This window comes from Macaca mulatta, chromosome 13, assembly GCF_049350105.2.
Source record: "Macaca mulatta isolate MMU2019108-1 chromosome 13, T2T-MMU8v2.0, whole genome shotgun sequence".
In the NCBI taxonomy this organism is placed as follows: domain Eukaryota; kingdom Metazoa; phylum Chordata; class Mammalia; order Primates; family Cercopithecidae; genus Macaca; species Macaca mulatta.
The window spans coordinates 7,492,262-7,512,929 of record NC_133418.1 but is presented as its reverse complement, the minus strand read 5'-3'; the positions used below and the strand labels follow the sequence as shown (position 1 = coordinate 7,512,929).

General features: G+C 40.9%; 1 protein-coding gene across 2 annotated transcripts in view; it reads right to left on the bottom strand.

The window, feature by feature from the left end:
* The window catches only part of EIF5B (eukaryotic translation initiation factor 5B), a 68,597-nt gene extending 48,487 nt beyond the window's left edge, over window positions 1-20,110 (bottom strand). Inside the window, exon 1 of one of the 2 annotated variants that reach the window (XM_015112911.3) lies at window positions 19,910-20,110. In XM_015112911.3, coding sequence (XP_014968397.2) covers window positions 19,910-19,944 — 35 coding nt within the window. In that variant the 5' untranslated portion in view covers window positions 19,945-20,110. 2 annotated transcript variants of the gene reach the window in all.
* Window positions 20,111-20,668: the final 558 nt, after the last annotated feature.

The following is a 20,668-nucleotide window of genomic DNA, read 5'->3' as shown; positions in this document are numbered from 1 at the left end:
TGGCAGGCAAGATGTAAACCAGTTAGATAAATATTAAGGGAATCAAATCAACAACACTTAAGTGATCAACAGGATGTATATAGAAAGGAGTCCTAAGGAAGAATCAAGGACAATTCTCAGGTCCCATCAGGTAACAAGAACCTAAATCTGCCCTAGCATCTCCCAGGAGTATCCCCCAAGGCATCTCTGGCAACATTTCACACTACAGCAGCTTCTGACAACTGTGTGAGAAGAGAAGGTTGAAGTTTGGCATCTCATTTCCAAAAATTTATCTGCCCTCACCCAAACTGTATTCATCTCATCAAAATAGCTTCAAGAATCTTCTTGTGATTAGCTATATTTCTGGAGAATTCATCAATAAACATCTCTAGGATAACAGTGTATAGGACTACATTTGTACATTATTAAGTCTGAAAGGCTTCTTGTAGCTAACAATATAAGATGAACAGTTTTGTAATATGCTTATATTCAGGCATTGTGCTAATGCCTAGACATAATATATATACTGACACTTAATATTCATAACAATTCCATAAAACTATTCTTAAAGATGGTAATTTTTCAAAGACCACCCAGCTACAAAGTAGCATACCAAGAATTCAAGCCCAAATTTTAACAGCAGATTCTACTGCCTTCCTAGAAAATGGGAAATAATCTAGTGTATTACCTGCTTGAAAACTTCAAACATAGCTATGAAATTCCTACACTTTACATACAAAGGCAAAAGACTTAGCATAAGTCAGCATAATACTGAAGAACAAAGCTGCAAGACTCATTACTCAATTTTAAGATTTATTACAAAGCTACTATCAAGACAGTGTAGTACTGGTGAAAGAAGAGACACATAGATCAAGGCAACAGACCAGGTAGCCCAGAAATAGAGCTCTGAGAAGGATACTAGTATTACAATAAAAACACTAACCACAGACTGAAAGAAACATTTGCAAAGCACTACTAGCTGAAAGATCTGTATCCAAAATACACAGAGAACTCTTAAAACTCAACAATAACAACCCAATTAAAATATGGGCAGTCACCTTGTCAAATTAGGGGCAGGGGGAGTAGATTAAAAATATTCGTCATCATTTGTCACTGGGGAAATGCAAATTAAAACAAAGAGATAGTAGTATTTACCTATCAGAGTTGCTAAAATCCAAGAAACTGACAATACCAATTCCTGGTAAGAAAGCAAAATGGCTGATTCTAGGGCAGGGGCTAGACATAGACAAAATAAGCCTAGAGCACTGTGTAATGGTAGGAAGCAAGGAAATGATTTTAAAACAAAAAACAAACACACAAATAAGAAAATGCTAAAACACACAAAAACACACACAATGTTGAGTCTATGACAAAGGGACACATGAGCCAACTGAAAGAGCTCCCAATGGGCAATGGGAGCAACAAATTAATATGTTAATTAATTAGAAGAACAAATTAAATAACAATATTAAATTATAACCTAAATACGAAATAATTCCGCTAGTCATACTATTAGAGAGAAATGATTAAGTAAATAAATGGGGAAGAGACAAACATGTGCAGAAAAAAACTAAATAAATTATGCAGAATTCCATCCTCAAGGAAGTGGAACATAATTTTCCACTCCTAAACAATGAGCTGTGTACAGTGATTTCATTCCAAAGAATACAATATAGAAAGAGGGAAAAAAAGTAACATTATAATGCAGAAATCTGACAAACACAGCCAAGTGATCAACATCGACATCAGTGATATAATGAAATCTGAGAAACTATCACAGATAAGACAAATCTAAGGATAAATGACTACTAAATGTAATGTGGTATCCTGTATAGGATCCTGGAACAGATACAGGACAGTAGAGAAAAACTAAAGAAATCTACACAAAGTATGCACTTCACTTAATAATATTGGCTCTTTGATTGAAACAAGTGTACCATGCTAATATAGCAATAACAGAGGAAACTAGGTGTGGGGCATATGGAGACTCTGTATTGTCTTCACAATCTAAAACTTCTACAAATTAAAGTTTATTTTTAAAAAACTGAGCAAAGGGCCGGGCGCGGTGGCTCAAGCCTGTAATCCCAGCACTTTGGGAGGCCGAGACGGGCGGATCACGAGGTCAGGAGATCGAGACCATCCTGGCTAACACGGTGAAACCCCGTCTCTACTAAAAAATACAAAAAACTAGCCAGGCGAGGTGGCGGGCGCCTGTAGTCCCAGCTACTCGGGAGGCTGAGGCAGGAGAATGGCGTAAACCCGGGAGGCAGAGCTTGCAGTGAGCTGAGATCCGGCCACTGCACTCCAGCCTGGGCAACAGAGCGAGACTCCGTCTCAAAAAAAACAAAAAGACAAAAAAAACTGAGCAGGGAGGCTGGGCACGGTGGCTCATGCCTGTAATCCCAGCACTTTGGAAGGCCAAGGCAGGTAGATCATCTGAGGTCAGAAGTTCAAGACCAGCTTGGCCAACATGGGGAAACCCCATCTCTACTAAAAATACAAAAATTAGCTGGACGTGGTGGCGCATCCTGTAATCCCAGCTACTCTGGAGGCTGAGGCAGGAGAATCGCTTGAACCTGGGAGATGGAGGTTGTGGTGAGCTGAGATCACACCACTGCACTCCAGCCTGGGCAACAGAGCGAGACTCTGTCTCAAAAAAAAAAAACCCCAAAAAACAAAAAACAAACAAACAAAAAAACTGAGGGGGGAAAAACCATCATATTACTTACAGTTATTCCAAAGAAAGTAACATACTTAGAAATCTAACAAGTAAAGTACTTATATGTGGAAAATTACAAAATGCTTATGAAAGAAATCCAAGACTTGAATAAGTGAAGAGACATGCCATGTTCATGGACTACAAGACTCAACACAGTAAAGATGACAATCAGCCCTAAAATGATACATAGGTTTAATGCAATTCCAATAAAAATCTCAGCAAGATTTTTAGGACATAACCAATATAGACAAGGTTACCCTAACATTTATATGAAAAGGCAAGAAACTAGAATAGCTAAACCAATTTTGAAAAAAGACTAAAATGTGAGAAACCACTCTACCAGATGTCAAGACTTAACCAAAGCTCTTGGTACTGGCAAAGGAATAGACATAGATCAAGACAAGAGAAGAGAGAGAACCGGAAAACAGTCCCAAAGAAGTATAACCAATCCGGCCAGGCACAGTGACTCATGCCTGTAATCCCAACACTTTGGGAGGCCAAGGCGGGTGGATCACTTGAGGTCAGGAGTTCGAGACTGGCCTGGCCAACATGGTAAAACCCCGTCTCTACTAAAAAATACAAAAAGTAGCTAGGTGTGGCAGTGGGCGCCTGTAATCCCAGCTACTCAGGAGGCTGAGGCAGGAGAATCTCTTGAACCTGGGAGGCAGAGCTTGCAGTGAGCTGAGATAGCACCACTGCACTCCGGCCTGGGTGACAGAGGGAGACACTGTCTCGAGAAAAAAAAAGTACAACCAATTAATTTTTGACAAAGGTGCAAAAGCAGAAGACAGCCTCTTTACCAGTGCTAGAGCAAATGGACACCTATCTGTCACAAAACAATGAACCTCACTCTCAGTCCTTACCCAAGAGTGAACCCAAGATATATGATATACTTAAAAAAAAATAAATAAAAGCATAAACTTTTAGGAAAAGAGTAAAATATCTTTCAGATCTAGCACTAAGCAAAGAGTTAAGAGTTACGGCCTGAAACTAAAAGCACAATCCAAAAGAAGTGGAACTCATCAAAATTAAAAACTTTTGCTGTGAAAGACTATGTGAAGGGAATGAAAAACAAGATACAAAATGAGAGAAAATATTTCCAAACCACAAAGATTAACAACTAGAATATACCCAAAACTCTCAAAACTCAACAGTAAAATAAATCCAAACAATCCAATCAAAAAATGGGCAAAAGGCATGAAAAGACATTCCACTAAAGATATACAGATGGCAAATAAATGTTCACATCATTAGCTATTTGGGAAATGCAAGTTAAAACCACAATGGGGTATCACTACATACCAATGAGAATGCCCTCCTCCCCCACAATAGGGATAATAACCAATACTGGTAAGGACAGAAAGGAACTGGAAAATTCACACACTGCTGGTAGAAATATAAAATGGCAATGCCACTCTGGAAAACAGTCTATTCTTGCAAAACTAAAAATGTACTTACCACATAACCCAGCAACTGCATTCTTGCACATTTATACCTAAATAACAAAAATTTATGTTCATGGAGAAACTTGCAGACAGAAGTTCATAGCAGTTTTATTTTCAATAGCCAAACACTGGAAACAACCCACATTTCCTTTAATAGGTGAATGGTTGAATAGACCGTGGTTCATTTCCATTCCACGAAATATTATTCATCAATAAAAAGGAATGAACCATTAATACATGCAACAACTTTGATAGATCTCAAGAGAATTAGGCTGAGTAGAAAGAAGCCAACCTCAAAAGGTCACATACATACTAAATTCCATTGATACAACATTTTTGAAAGGACAAAACTTTAGAAATGTATAAGACACTTGAGGTTAGAGACAGGTGAAGTGTGTGTGGTGGGGTGGGGAGTACAGGAAGGAGGTGGTTACAAACATACAACATGAGGGATTCTTGCACTGATATTCTGCATCTTGACTGTGTAATGGATATACAAACCTACACATGTAACAATATTGTATAGAACTAAATACAGAAACACACACACACAAAGAGTATAAATGAAACTGGGCAAACCTGAATATAATCAGTGGATTGTATCAGTGTCATTATCTGGGTAATGGCTGGGCACAGGGGCTCATGCCTGTAATCCCGGCACTTTGGGAAGCCGAGGTGGGTGGCTTGCTTAAGCCCAGGAGTTCTAGATCAGACTGGGCAACATGGCGAAACCCTGACTCTACAAAAACTACAAAGAAATTAGCCAGGCAGGCCAGGCGTGGTGGCTCATGCCTGTAATCCCAGCACTTTGGGCGCCCAAGGCTGGTGGATCACGAGGTCAGGAGTTCAAGACCAGCCTGGTCAATATGGTGAAACTCCATCTTTACTAAAAATACAAAAATTAGACGGGTGTGGCGGTGCATGCCTGTAGTCTCAGCTATTCAGGAGGCTGAGGCAGAAGAATCATTTGAACCCAGGAGGTGGAGGTTGCAGTGAGCAGAGATCATGCCATTGCACTCCAGCCTGGGCAACAGAGCGAGACTCTGTCTCAAAAAAAAAAAAAAGAAGAAGAAGAAGAAAAGAAAAAATTAGCCAGGCATGGTGGCATGTGTCTGTACTTTCAGCTACTCTAATGGCTGGGGTGGGAGGATTGACAGCCCAGGAGAGGGAGGCTATGGTGAGCCATGATTGTGCCACTGCATTCCAACCTGAACGACAGAGTGAGACCCTGTCTCAACTGCATATGAATCTATAATAATCTTGAAATAAAAGTTTAACTTTACAAAAGACACTATTAACAAAATAGGTCAGGCACAGTAGCTCATGCCTGTAATCCTAGCACTTTGGGAGGTGGGTGGATCACTTGAGGCCAGGAGTTTGAGACCACCCTGGCCAATATAGTGAAATCCTGTTTCTACTAAAAATAGAAAAACAAATTAGCCAGGCGTAGTGGCACATGCCCGTAATCACAGCTACTCAGGAAGCTAAGGCACGACGGTCACTGTGCTCCAGCCTGAGCAACAGAGCAAAACTCTGTCTCAAAAAAAAGAAAAGACAATTAGCAAAATGAAAAAGCAAGACAGGCCGGGCGCAGTGGCTCACGCCTGTAATCCCAGCACTTTGGGAGGCCAAAGTGGGCGGATCACCTGAGGTTGGGAGTTGGAGACCAGCCTAACCAACATGGAGAAACTCCATCTCTACTAAAAATACAAAATTAGCCAGGTGTGGTGGCGCATGCCTGTAATCCCAGCTACTCAGGAGGCTGAGGCAGGAGAATCGCTTGAACCCAGGAGGCAGAGGGTGCAGTGAGCCAAGATCACACCATTGCACCCCAGCCTGGGCAACAAGAGTGAAACCGTCTCAAAAAAAAAGAACAAAAAAAAAGGCAGGACAAAGAGCGAGAGAAAATGTCTGCAATACATATATCTCACAAAGGATTTGCCTACAAAGAAACAACACAATTTTTTAAATGGGAAAATGATTTGAACAGACACATAACCAACGAGATGAAAGAATGACAAACACATGACAAGATGTTATCACTAATAAGGAAAAGTAAATTAAAACCACAATAAAGGCAGGGCGCGGTGGCTCAGGTAATTCCAGCACTTTGGGAGGCTGGGGTGGGCAGATCACATGAGGTCAGGAGTTCAAGACCAGCCTGGCTAATAAGGTGAAACTCCGTCTCTACTAAAAATACAAAAAAGTAGCTGGGCATGGTAGCTCGTGCCTGTAATCCCAGGTACTCAGGAGGCTGAGGCAGGAGAATCGCTTGAACCTGGGAAACAAAGGTGGCAGTGAGCCAAGATCACGCCACCACACTCCAGCCTGGGCAACAGAGTGAGACTTCATCTCAAAAACAAACAAACAAACAACCACACACACAAAAAACCCACAATATGTCACTACACAGCCACTAGAAATACTAAAATTAAAGACTGGTAATAATACCAAGTGCTGAAACAGGATATGGAGTAATTGGAACACATACATCCCTAGAGGGAATGCAAAAACGGCACAGTCACTTTGGAAGACAGTTTGACAGCTTCTTGTTAAATATACATTTACCATATGACCCAGCAATCCCACTCCTAATCCCACTCCTAGGTATTTATTTACCTAAGGGAAATGAAAACACATGTCCACACAAAGACTTAAATGTTCATTGCAGCTTTACCCAAAATCAGGAAAAGCTGGAAACAACCCAAATATCCATCTACCAGATAATATATAAATAAACTGTCATATATCCAGGCAATGGAATAATAATACCAGGTAACAAAGGGAAGAACTAATGCTACAAGCGCTAACATAGATGAATCTCAAAAGTACACTGTACTAAGTGAAACCCAGTCAGCCAACAAAGACTACGTACTATATCATTCTAGTTATATGAATTTCTAGAAAAGGCAAAACTACAGTGACCAAAAATAAAACATGAAAACTATAGTCACTACTGGGCTCAAGCGATCCACCTGCCTTGGCCTCCCAAAGTGCTGGGATTACGGTGTGAGTCACCATGCCTGGCCCTTTTATCCATTTTTATAAGTTACAAAAACAAGAACAAATCTATAATCTTTTTCTAGTATCTTAATTTCTATTAAACACAGTAATGTGGAGTTAAAATGATGTTTAATGAAGGAGTCTTTTAAAAACATTTTATTCTTTATTTCTTCATTCTTCTCTCTCACCACTTAACAAAAATCAACTCTAAATGAATTAAAGACTTAAATGTAAAATCCAAAACTATGAAACCATTAGAAGAAAACAGGAAAAAAGCTTCATGACATTGTTTGAATAAGACCTCAAAAGCTCAGGCAACAAAAGCAAAAACTGACAAATACAACAAAGGAAACAACCAACAGAGTGAAGAGACTGCCTATAGAACGGGAGAAAATATTCACAAACTATGCATCTAACAAGGGATTAATATCCAGAATACATATGGAACTCAAAACAACAATAGCAAAAAAGCAAATAATCCAACTAAACGATGGGCAAAAGATCAGAATAGACATTTCTCAAAGGAAGACATAAAAATGGGCACCAGGTATATGGAAAAAAAACACTCAACGTTTATTAAACATAAGGGAAATGCAAATCAAAACCACATTGAGATATCACCACGCCTTAGACTAGCTTTTACAAAAAGACAAAAAATAATATGGCGAGAATATGGAGAAAGGAGAACTATTATACACTGTTGGTGGAAACGTAAATTAGTACAGCCATTAGAGACAACAGTACAGAAATTCCTCAAAAAAAACCCAGAACTATCATATAATCTAACAATTCCACTACTGGGTCTATATAGCCAAAGGAAATGAAATTGCTATGTTGAAGAATATTTACACTCCCACATTTACTGCAGCACTGTTCACAATAGCCAAGATATGGAATCAACCTAAATGTCCATCAACAGATGAATGGATAAAGAAAATGTACATCTACACGAGGCAAATACTATTCATCCATAAAAAAGAATGAAATCCTGTCATTCTGTGACAACACATACAAACTCGAATGTAATTATGTTAAGTGAAATATGCCATATACGGAAAGACAAATACTGCATGACCCCATTCATATGTGGAATCAGAAAAAGCTGATATCATAAAAGTAGAGAGTAGAATAGTGGTTACCAGAGGTTGGGAAGAGTAGGGAGGAGAGGGAATGAGGAAAGGTAGGTCAACAGGTACAAAGTTACAGTTAGGAGAGTAAGTTCTGGTGTTCTACTTCACAGTAGGATAACTATAGTTAACAATAATGTATTATACTTCAAAACAGCTAGAAAAGAGAATTTGGAATGTTCTTACCACAAAGAAATGACAAGTGTTTGACGTGATACGCTAATTATCCTGATTTGATCATTACACAGTGTAGAGATACCAAAATATCACATTGTACCCTATAAATATGTACAATTATTATGTATCAAGAACAAAATACAACCTGTATTTTTTCAACTGTATAAAAACAGTATTTTATTGTGTGTGCAGGCATGTACTCAACTTTAGAGTTTGGCTTTTGGAATTAAATAAAAACCGTACATAAAAATAAAAAGTAAGACACGTACTTCATCTTGTGACCAATATAGTACAAAGTCTTTTAAAGACACATATTACAAAAAAATTGTTCACTGCAAAGAAGTAAAAGGAAAATTAACCTCATGTACAAATCTCCTCTCAATTCCAAACTTAGCAAATTTCACTTGATAATGATAGGTATTTTCCACTGAAAAACTGTGTAATGATTGTAAAGTTTGACAAGAAATACAGGAAATCCAACTCCTTTCCAAATTATTCCACACTTGAAAATCTCCAAGATGTCTAAAGAGTCCTTTTTAGCAGCCTCTCTTCTCCAATGCCTCTTTATCCACTGCAGAGGTTTTAAAACCTGGCCCAAAATATCTCTGATACTCTTTGAGAGGTAGAGGTCTATCTCCTTTAATGAGGGAGTTGTAGGACTGCTTGCTAAATAGAAGGATGCGGCTTTTGTTATAGTTTCTAGGCCCAGGCCTTAACCTGGCAGCTGCCAAGCTAATGGGGATGTCCAGGTCAGGAGAGATCAAATAGAGATGCTCCAGCTGACAACTCCAGCTGATTAAGCCCAGTCAACCTCCAGAACCATGGAAGATAATCACAAGTTTTCTTGTTTTAAGCCACTGTTTGGGATGACTTGTTATGATACAATAATAACCGAAGCATCCCCATATTTCTTCCTATTCCTAATCAATAGCAGGGCCTAAAGTAATGGAAAGCACATTGGTAGAAGTGTAAAATCCAAACTACACCACTCCTTCCTCCATCCCCACCTCCAAGTTGATGGACAAATTGTCCAAAACCTCAAAGTACTAAAGGAAGGGTAAGTCACTTATAACATCGTTGCTGCCCTTTTTCACTTAATTTGGCTTCTGTCCCTCCCCACCAAAACTCTTAATAACCGCTAACGAGACTGAGAGCATAAGAGGGAATCCTTCTCTTTATTCTCAACTCTATCTCAGCAATAACAGCTGCAATAAGAGAAATTGGAAATTCAGTCCCACCTTCTCTACAGGTTGCCTTCTGACATCTCATTTCCCCGGTCTTCATCTTCTTACCCAGAACATCCTTGATCATCAACAGTTACATATAAAAAGAGGAAAAACAAGACAAAAGAAGGGAAAGCCCAGCAGTCATTGCTCCTCAGTGGCCCCCACCACTTATAACCACAAATCTCAACAGTTCTCACTCTCGACTCCCTTAATGAAGTTATGGCTCAAGTACTACAATCAATATGCTGAGAACTAGTTATGTCTCAAAAGAAACCCCTCCCAGCTTATGATGTCCTTATGAAGACTGGACTCCTTTAAAAGGGATATGAAACCATACTGCTACTATATTATACAATGCAATGCAAAGGATATGTGTATCTTATCACCTTCTACAAAATTCAACCTAATCCTTTATTTTCTAAATATGATACGTTAATTTGAAAAGAACACAAATCTTGTAGACCCCCCGATACACATATCCTAAGTTCTTATGTATTATAGACTCCAGTATGTCTAACTATCAGATCAGCACAGCTTTTACAAACTGGATTGAGTGGGGAGGAACAGAGTTGCAGGGATTTCAGAAGCTTCAAAATTCTCTCTAGTAACTTCTGTTTTATCTGTTTTAGATTTTAATTTGATAATGAAGATTTAAGATGAATATGGATAGCCACCTTATCACAGTATACTGTCACAGAACGGCAACCCAAGCTTTTGTTTACAACCCCCTTCCCCCAAAATTGTTTCTGGTTGATGAAAAAGATCAGATGCACACTTAATAGGTAAATTAAACCTTCCTGTCAAGAGAAGAGACTGTTGGCCGGGCGCGGTGGCTCAAGCCTGTAATCCCAGCACTTTGGGAGGCCGAGACGGGCGGATCACAAGGTCAGGAGATCGAGACCATCCTGGCTAACACGGCGAAACCCCGTCTCTACTAAAAACACAAAAAATTAGCCGGGCGAGGTGGCGGCGCCTGTGGTCCCAGCTACTCGGGAGGCTGAGGCAGGAGAATGGCGGGAACCCGGGAGGCGGAGCTTGCAGTGAGCTGAGATCCGGCCACAGCACTCCAGCCTGGGCGACAGAGCGAGACTCCGTCTCAAAAAAAAAAAAAAAAAAAAAAAAAAAGAGAAGAGACTGTCATATAAAGCTCAAAATCACTAGTTCAAATTAAAAAAAAGTATCAGAAGAATTGAGCTCTTGCTAGTTCAGGCATGCTGAACTGAACTCAAAAGAAATCCATTATAAGAGGCAATACATTCACAATGGAAATGGTCATTTAGATCCTGCTACTCAAAGTATAGTCATAGGACAAGCAGCATCAGCATCAGTATCATCATCTTGTTGAAAATGCAAAATCTCAGCACTTTGGGAGGCTGAGGCGGGTGGATCACGAGGTCAGGAGACTGAGACCATCCTGGCTAACACGATGAAACCCTGTCTCTACTAAAGATACAAAAAATTATTTGGGCGTGGTGGTGGGCAACTGTAGTCGCAGCTACTCGAGAGGCTGAGGCAGGAGAATGGTGTGAACCTGGGAGGCGGAGCTTGCAGTGAGCTGAGATTGCTTGAGACACCTTCTCAAAAAAAAAAAAACAAAAAAAACATATAACTTATGTTCTAAAATAACTGACCACATGGTAAGTGCTCAAGGCAAACTCAGTCTCTGTACTCCATAGAAGTTGACTCTGATCCTTAATCACTGTTAGAGGCCTTTTCCCACCTAACTTGTATAGTGCCTGGTACTGTAATATTAATAAATCATTAATATTAACAATCTAATAATTACTAATAAATTTTAACAAAAATTTTTATGTAGACAACCACTCTCAAGACTGGATTTCTGAATAACCAATTTGGTGAACACCATCATTAGAATGGTCTGGCTGCACCTGTGTACAAAATTATTGGCAAAACAGGAGCAACCGAAGATCTCAAATATTCCTCATGGTCACCCCCTTGGTACTCTAGAGACAAAGAAACACACAGCATACTCCCATTCCTTCCAATCTGCATGCTCTCTTGATGGCAAACTTAATTAGAAAAGGATTTTTAAGAGGCAAATGTGAAATCTCATTTCACATATGGTGGTACTCCCATACTCCATTTTCTCCCTTCAGCATTTCACTCTGTATTATCTGTGCATATCCCTATTTGCTACATTAAAATGTAATGCCCTCTGAGAACAGAAAACTCCGTTTTGTATTCCCAATTCACCGCCCTTTTTTTTTTTTTTTTTTTTTTGGAGACAGGGTCTAGCTCTGTCACCCAGGCTGAAGTGCAATGGCACAAACATGGCTCACTGCAGCCTTGACCTCCTAAGGCTCCAGCAATCCTCCCACCTCAGCCTCCTGAGTAGCTGAGACCACAGGCACACACCACCACACTCAGCTATTTTTTTTTTAGGGGGTAGAGATGGGGTCTCCCCATGTTGCACGGGCTGGTCTCAAAGTCCTGGCCTCAAGCAATTCTCCTGCTTCAGCCTCCCAAAGTGCTGGGATTACAGACATGAGCCACTGCACACCGCCCACCTACCTACCTTCTACAAGTGGCAACCAGAAAGGCATGTTAGACATTCCTTTTTTTTTTTTTTTTTTTTTTTGAGACAGTCTCACTCCATTGCCCAGGCTGGAGTGCAGTGGTGTAATCTTGGCTCACTGCAACCTCCACCTCCCAGGTTCAAGCAATTCTTGTGCCTCAGCCTCCCAAGTAGCTGGTATTACAGGCATGCACCACCACACCTGGCTAATTTTTTGTATTTTTAGTAGAGACAGGGTTTTGCTATGTTGGCCAGGCTGGTCTCCAACTCCTACGCTCAACTGATCCACCCGCCACGGCCTCCCAAAATTCTGTGATTACAGGCATGAGCCACCACCATGCCCGGTCGCATGTTAGATGTTTCAAATAGGCACTAATAAATAAGGAAAAAGTCCTATTCTGGAATGGCAATCACAACTCTCATACAACAGGCAAAGCTAATCAGTTTCAACACAGCAGTTTAATAAAAAACATGTCTAACACTGTAATAATTACTATACTTTTGATCACAAAACTTCCAAATGGAATTTTCTGAAGCAATAAATTGAAACGCTAGTTTAAATACCTCTGAAAAAGTACAATGACATTTCATTTATCCGACAACAGACAAGGATTCCATTGTATGTGAATTTTCCAAATGAATGAAATGTACCACTTTTACAAATTTATATTTGAGATATAAATGTTTCTTATAATGGATATATAATTTCTTGAACTATTTACAAATGTCTGAGGTTGTATCAAGATAATGGAGAAAAGAAAGGAGGGGACAGAATACATATGAAATGAGATCTATGAATGAATTTGAACCTGGGTGATGGACATGTTTGTTCATTAGGCTCTTCTACTTTTGTATGTGTTTGAAATTTTTCATTTAAGGAAATTCACACCACAGTAATCAAAACTGTGGTACCGGCTGGACGCGGTGGCTCACACCTGTAATCCTAGTACTTTGGGAAGCTGAAGCAGGTGGATCATTTGAGGTCAAGAGTTTGAGACCAGCCTGGCCAACATAGTGAGACCCTGTCTCTACTAAAAACACAAATATTAGCCAGGCCTGGTGGTGCACACCTAAAATCCCAGCTACTCGGGAGGCTAAGGCAGGAGAATCGCTTGAACCCAGGAGATGGAGGTTGCAGTGAGCCAAGATCACACCGCTGTACTCCAGCCTGGGTGACAAAAAAAAAAAAACCCAGAAACAGAAACAACAACAACAAACTGTGGTGACAACATTGACACAGACATACATACAGACCAAAGAAATAAAATTTAAAGTCCAGAAATAAATCCATATATCTAGCATCTAATGATCTGACAAGGGTGCCAAAACCTTTCAACAGGGAAAGAAACCTCTTCAACAAATGGTACCAGGACAACTAGATATCCGTACATAAAAGAATGCAGATGAACCCCTACCTCATACCATACACAGCAATTAATTCAAACTGGAACAAAGACCAAAATGCAAGAGGTAAGGCAATAGAAGTTTTTTTTTTTATTATTATTTTTTGAGATGGAGTCGACTCTGTCACCCAGGCTGGAGTGCAGGGGCGCAATCTAGGCTCACTGCAACCTCCACCTTCCAGGTTCAAGCAATTCTCCTGCCTCAGCCTCCCGAGTAGCTGGGACTACAGGCACCCGCCACCACGCCCGGCTAATTTTTGTATTTTTAGTGGAGACGCGGTTTCACCATGTTGGTCAGGCTGGTCTCAAACTCCTGACCTCAGGTGATCCACCTGCCTCAGCCTCCCAAAGTGCTGGGATTACAGGCATGAGCCACCATGCCCGGCCAGCAATAAAACTCTTAAGAAAACATACAGGTAAATCTTTATGATCATGGATTTGGCAACAGTTTCTCTTAGATACAACACCAAAATACAAGCAACAACAACAAAAAATAAACTGGACTTCAACAAAATTTACAACTTCTGTGAAAAAGAAACTTTAAAAGATAGTGGAAAAACAACCTACAGAAATGAGAGAAAGTATCTGCAAATCACACATCTGATAAGGATCTAGTATCCAGACTACATATCAAGACCTCTTACAACCCAACAACAAAAATACAACCCAGGCTGGGCACGGTGGCTCACGCCCATAATCCCAGCACTTTGGGAGGTGGATCACCTGAGGTCAGGATTTCAAGACCAGCCTGGCCAACATGGTGCCACATCTCTACTAAAAACACAAAAATTAGCCAGGCGTGGTGGCATGCGCCTGTAGTCCAAGCTACTTGGGAAGCTGAGGCGTGAGAATCGCTTGAACCCGGGAGGCGGAGGTTGCAGTGAGCCGGTATCACGCCACTGCACTCCAGCCTGGCCAACAGAGTGAAACTCAGTCTCAAAAAAAAAAAAGAAAAAAGGAAGAAAAGAAATAAAAAAAGACAACTCAGGCCAGGCACAGTGGCTCACACCTGTAATACCAACACTTTGGGAGGCTGACATGGGAGGATCGCTTGAGGCCAGGAGCTGAAGACCAGCCAAGGCAACAAAGCGACACCCCATCTCTACAAAAAATTTTTCAAAATAAGCTAAGTACAGTGGTGCATACCTGCAGTCCTAGCTACTGGGGAGACTGAGGAGGGAGGACTGCTTGAGTCCATGAGTTCAAGGCTACAGTGAGCAATGATCACACCATTGCACTCTAGCCTGGGTGACAGAGTGAGATTCCATCTCTAAACAGAAAGGAAGGAGAAAAGGAGATAAAAAGCTTACTATTTAGCAAATTAAAAAAAAAAAAAAAAAAAGGAGGGGATGAATGATTACATTAACAGCAAGAAAAATTCTGAGATACCTGGGAAAAAGTCAAATCCTAAAGATTAAAGTGAATAATAACATTTTACTGTTATACAATTAAATTAACCAACTAAATGGAGAGGCAAAGTATATTACTTATTTGTTCACAAATATATTTCTAGCATCCAGAAAAATAACTGGCACTCAAGCGCTTAAACCTCAATGAATGGAATGATTCAATACCATAAAGACGTCAAGTGTCACAAATAATCTAAAAACTTAATGGACTCCCAACTAAAATCAATCTCAACTGATATTTACCTTTGCAAGTATTACATTAAAAAATAAGGAAAAATCTCAAATTGTTAAAATATCAAGAACATGAACATGCCCACAGATGTCTTAAGTTGTCTTTAAGTGATTCTCAAGCATTCTCAGCACCTATAAAACATACACAAATGATGGTCAAACAGCTTGAGAAATCTCACAAATGCCTAAATCTAGTTCAGAAATCCCTAGACCAACAGTCCTCAAATTCGTTCCCAAGATCTCTTTAGGGAGTCTAAACTACTCTAGGGGGTCAAAACTATTTTCAAAATAATACTAAGAGGCTACTAGCCTTTTCATTCTCATTTTCTCACAACTGTACAGAGAAGTTTTTCAGAAGCTAAATGATGTGTGATGATGCTGCAGATCAAACGCATAAGCAGATATGAGGATCTATCTTTTAAGTCATAATAGTAAAGATGTTTGCAAAAATGTTTAGCTCTTCTCACTATTTTTGAAAACATGGTTATTTAATAATGTTATGTATAACAATGTAAGTTTATTTTTATTTTTAAATTAAATATTTGAAGAACTTTTCAGTTTTACTTGTAATACTTGTAACTGGTAGATATAACCCACATACACAAAAGGCTTTTGTGTTCCTTAGGAATTTAAGAGTGTAAAGGAGTCTAGGACCAGAGTTTGAGAATTGCTATTCTAACCTAACCACTGACACTCAGTTCCTCGGGAAAGCAACACTCTGCCCACCTTACAGATCAACTGCAATACTGGAATAAACTTAGAAGCATAAATAAAGCACAACTAATGATCAAATAACATTAAAAGTAGCTGAATGAGCTCCCCACAGGGAATCTCAGCATGGAAGGCTAGAGAGGTTACTACCAACAAAAATCTATAATCTGTTTTCTTATTAATTTACAGCAAACTAGGACTTCTTCCCCTAGCACTTCCTAAAGCGTCAGGATAGGAACAGACTAGACCAAAAAAACTCTATGCATCTTTTTTTGATGTAATTTATGCAGACAAGAGTTTTATTATTCAAATATATGCAAGTAAGAAATTAATTCCTTTATTAAACCGAGGCTATCTGTATTATATTTGTTTGGTATGTGGATGCTGAATCCTAGCCTTTGTCTCAACAAGTTTCCCAAGTCAACTGAAAAAGGTCAGGAAAACTTGCTGAACCAACACCGTATCAAAATCTCATTGTTAAGAATTACACAAACTGGGGCTGAGTATGGTGGCTGACACCTGTAATCCCAGCCCTTTGGGAGGCCAAGGTGGGAGGATCACTTGAGATCAGGAGTTTGAAATCAGCCACCCAACATGGTGAAACCCTGTGCCTACTAAAAATACAAAAATTAGCCGGGCATGGTGTTGGGCGCCTGTCATCCCAGCTACTTGGGAGGCTGAGGGAGGAGAATCGCTTGAGCTCAGGAGGCAGAGGTTGCAGTGAGCTGAGATTGTGCCACTGTACTCCACCTAGGGCGACAGAGTGAGACTCCATCTCAAAAAAAAAAAAAAAAAAAAAAAGAATTACACAAACTAGAACAGAATACTAGAACTTGGTCTTTAACCAAAATTCTAGAATTCTAAAAATACACAGACAAGAATAAATATCTTGATCATTGACACATGCTATACAAATAAAATTAGATAAGTTAAAATCTAATTTTAAATGAATACTGAGTGGCTAAGAAGTTAAAATAAGGATTAATTAAATACAGGAATTAAGGACCGTGAAGTATTTTATGTTCTTTCCAAGAACTGAAAAGTTGCTCCATGCCTTCTCTTGATAACTAAATAAGCAGCTGTGCATTTCTCACCCAGTTCACACCTTGCCAGAAACATGCCTGACACAGCCAAGGAGGGGAGGTGGGATGACAGTAAAATCTTTAAATTTTACTGTCCTGTGTGGACCTTCACACAGGAGAATAAAACAAGATCTCTATCTCATTTTACACAAACAAGAATACTAATCCTAAAACTGGACTTTCTCCCTCTAGATTTTCTTTCCAGTCTGTGTTCTTCTCCCGTTTACAAATATTCAAAATATCCCTGAAGAAAGGAAAGAAATATTAAAGGGAAAAAGCTGACTCACAAAGGAGTGGAACTTCCCATTCCCCATCTCCCAATATCTCACGTGGAAGACCAAAATAAAAACCCAAGCAGTTCTGGTCAAAGGGGACTCTGCTAAAGCTCAGGATTTCTTAGACACAATCTGAAAGTCATACATATAAAGGAGTCCATGAGGCATCTATACACACACACTCACAAAATGTATCAACTTCATATATTGGTATATGAGAAAATAAATGTTTTAAAATTATATTGCCACTACTTTCCCTTCATCATGAGCCAAAACAAACCAAACAAACAAAAAAACACAGATTAGGTTGAGAGGGGGAAAAAAACCAGCATTTCTTCTACACTACCAAACCAATCATTTAACAACAGGGTCTGGTGTGCAATTTAAACTTTACACCATCCCTGAAAATCTTTATAAATCAATGAGACACTCACTTTTCCCTAAAAAGAACAGACAAGAATAAACATCTTGTCTCCCAATGGCTTTTTTCCATTGTGAAAGAGCCTGGAAAGTAAAAAGTGTAAGTAGGGTAACATATAAGCCGGTTCACGCTTGTAGTCCTACCTACTAGGGAGGCTGAGGTGGGAGGATCACCGGTCAGGAGTTCAAGACCTGACTGGGCAACATAGTGAGACTGGTCCTCCATCTCCAAAACAAAACAAAACAAAACCACATATATATGTAATTTTAAATCTAAAGAACACATTTGTGTAATCCTAAACCAAACGAACTAATTGAAAAAAACAAATTGTAATAAGACCATCAGGGAAATCAGAAAACTGACTGAATATTTGCTAATGTTTAAGAATCACTGTTAATATTTCTTACAGATATACTTGGTGGACTTACAGATGAAAAGCTACTGAGATTGGCTTTAAAATATCTAGTAGGTGGGGACCGGGAGCGGTGGATCACGCCCGTAATTCCAGCACTTTGGGAGGCTGAGGCGGGCAGATCACCTGAGGTCGGGAGTTCGAGACCAGCCTGACCAACATGGAGTAACCCCATCTTTACTAAAAATACAAAATTAGCCGGATGTGATGGCACATGCCTGTAATCCCAGCTACTCGGAGGCTGAGGCAGGAGAATCGCTTGAATCCAGGAGGCGGAAGTTGCAGTGAGCCGAGATCGCGCCATTGCCCTAAATTTATTGCTGTCTGGGCAACAAGAGCGAAACTCTGTCTCAAAAAAAACAAACAAACAAACAAAAAAAAAACTATCTATTTAGATAGACATCAATCTATTTATCTATAGATATCTAGTAGGTGAGATGAAACCAAATAGGTCATGTGCTAACAACGGTTGAAGGCAAGTAATTAATATATAAAGGTTTATTATACTCATTTCTCCATTTTCTAGATACAGCTGAACATGTCTCTAGCAAGGAAAAAAGTACCCTATACATCAAAAGCTCCTGTCAAAAGTACAGAAATTTGCGTTCCACTACATCACCCATAATCCTTATTTTTTCTCATTGATCTGGTTTAACAATTATATTCCCCAAACCAATTAACTTCCTCCAATATACCTAAAACTGAAATACAAGACTATCTCTGTTGTCTTTTAATTCTACTCATAAGCTAGTCAAACGCTAGGTGAGAAAACGATCCAGGCTTCCAATTTATAATCAGTAAACTTAACTTCAAGACAACATACCTGTTTTGAGTCAGACTAATGAACTAGCACTAGTTTTGTTTTTTAATTTACCTTACTCTCCGCCTCGTATTTAAGTTTGGTGGGTAGGGTACGAACGTGAAAAGTAACAGATGTTGTTCACTCCCAGAAAGTGAACTCTTTCCATCAGGAGAGTAACAGAACTCAATCGAATGTGACACAGAAATGTCTCAAAAATCTCTAGGTCAGTAACTCGCATACACCCTTATCCTCCCTCCCCAAATCATTTCAGGTGCTTAGAAAGGAGCGACCCCGGTTGGTAGGTTTCTTCTTCCTTTCCTTTCCTTTCCTTTCCTAGGGGAGGGCTAGACAGCAAAGACACGACCAAATGGCCGGAAGAAGGAAAGCGAAAAGCATGAGGGCTGGACAATCAGCCCTTAAATAAATGAGAACTGTATCCAAATCAGATTAAGTTGAGAGACAGCGAACTGCTAAACACCTCCCCACAACTCTAATGGACCTGAGACCCCGAGTAGAGAAACCCGGCCGTACATCACACTCAGGCTCCCTTCTCTCCCAACTACTCACAGGTACAAGAGGCATAAAAAGAACTTCCCCACCCTCGCCAAGAGTAGCGCGGAAAAAAACTCACACTGGCCTGGGCCACGCTGGCGAAGCCGCCTGACTCCCCCCGCGCGGCCAGGAACCCTGAAATGACTGCCCCGCTCCTCAGGACGGGGAAGGGGTAGCCGGGGGACCGAGGCTCGACTGGGAGGACCCGCCGGCCGTCGAGGCCCTACGTGCCCACCCGGCCCGGGGGCTTGGGCCCGCGTCGCCCACTCTGGGCCCAGGCCTGGTACCCCGCGAGGCTCGTCGCGAGCCCAGACCCCGGTCCAACTCCGCGCCCGGCGAGACCCGCACACCCCACTGAGCCACCGCGGCTGCCGCCGTACGGACCCAACCCCTAGCTACCTGTCTTCGTTCTTGTTTTTCTGTTTCTTCCCCATTGCTTGTCAACGGCGCTCGTGGCCCCAGCTCCTCTATCCGTTCTCTCACAGACCCACTGTCTCCCAGCTGACTTTGGTCTCCGCTCAGCTCCTTTCCCCCCGGACTGCCGCCGCTCGCACCCGGCTCTCCACAGACCCGCGCACTGGAACAGGGCACATATGGTGTGAGTTCTCAGTGCGCAAGCGCATCGCCCCGCCGCCTCGGCGTGAGGACGCAGGGCGCGGCTCATCGAGAGCTGCGCTTCGGGTAGAGCGTCTCCGGTTGACCCGCCGGCCAGGCAGGAGCCCGAGCGCCCCCTGCCCGCAAGCGTCCGCCGCGAGCCGACGCCCGCGCGGTTTCCAGGTTCTAGAACCCGGAGGTGGACAATGCAGCTGTCAATTCCCCACCTCAGCCCTCTCCCAACGGGGAACGCACGCTTCGGTTCAGGAGTAGGCTTTGGGCTTCCCTTTATATCTTTGTATTCTCAGCCGCACGAAGTTCAGTAAAGAACCACAACTAACTAATAATGAGTCCTCTGGGGTTTGCGAGAGAGGTAAATCCAGGACAAAATAGGGACCTCTCAGTAACATCCGTGCGTTATGCATTATGTACAGTCACTGAATAAAACAGAGAACAGGACACACCCGATCAATTCCCTAACATAGGTCTTCATCTTTAACCTCAAAGCGAGGGCGAGTTCTAAACATTCCTGTGTTTAGAAGAGTCAAGAGGGAACCTACAGGG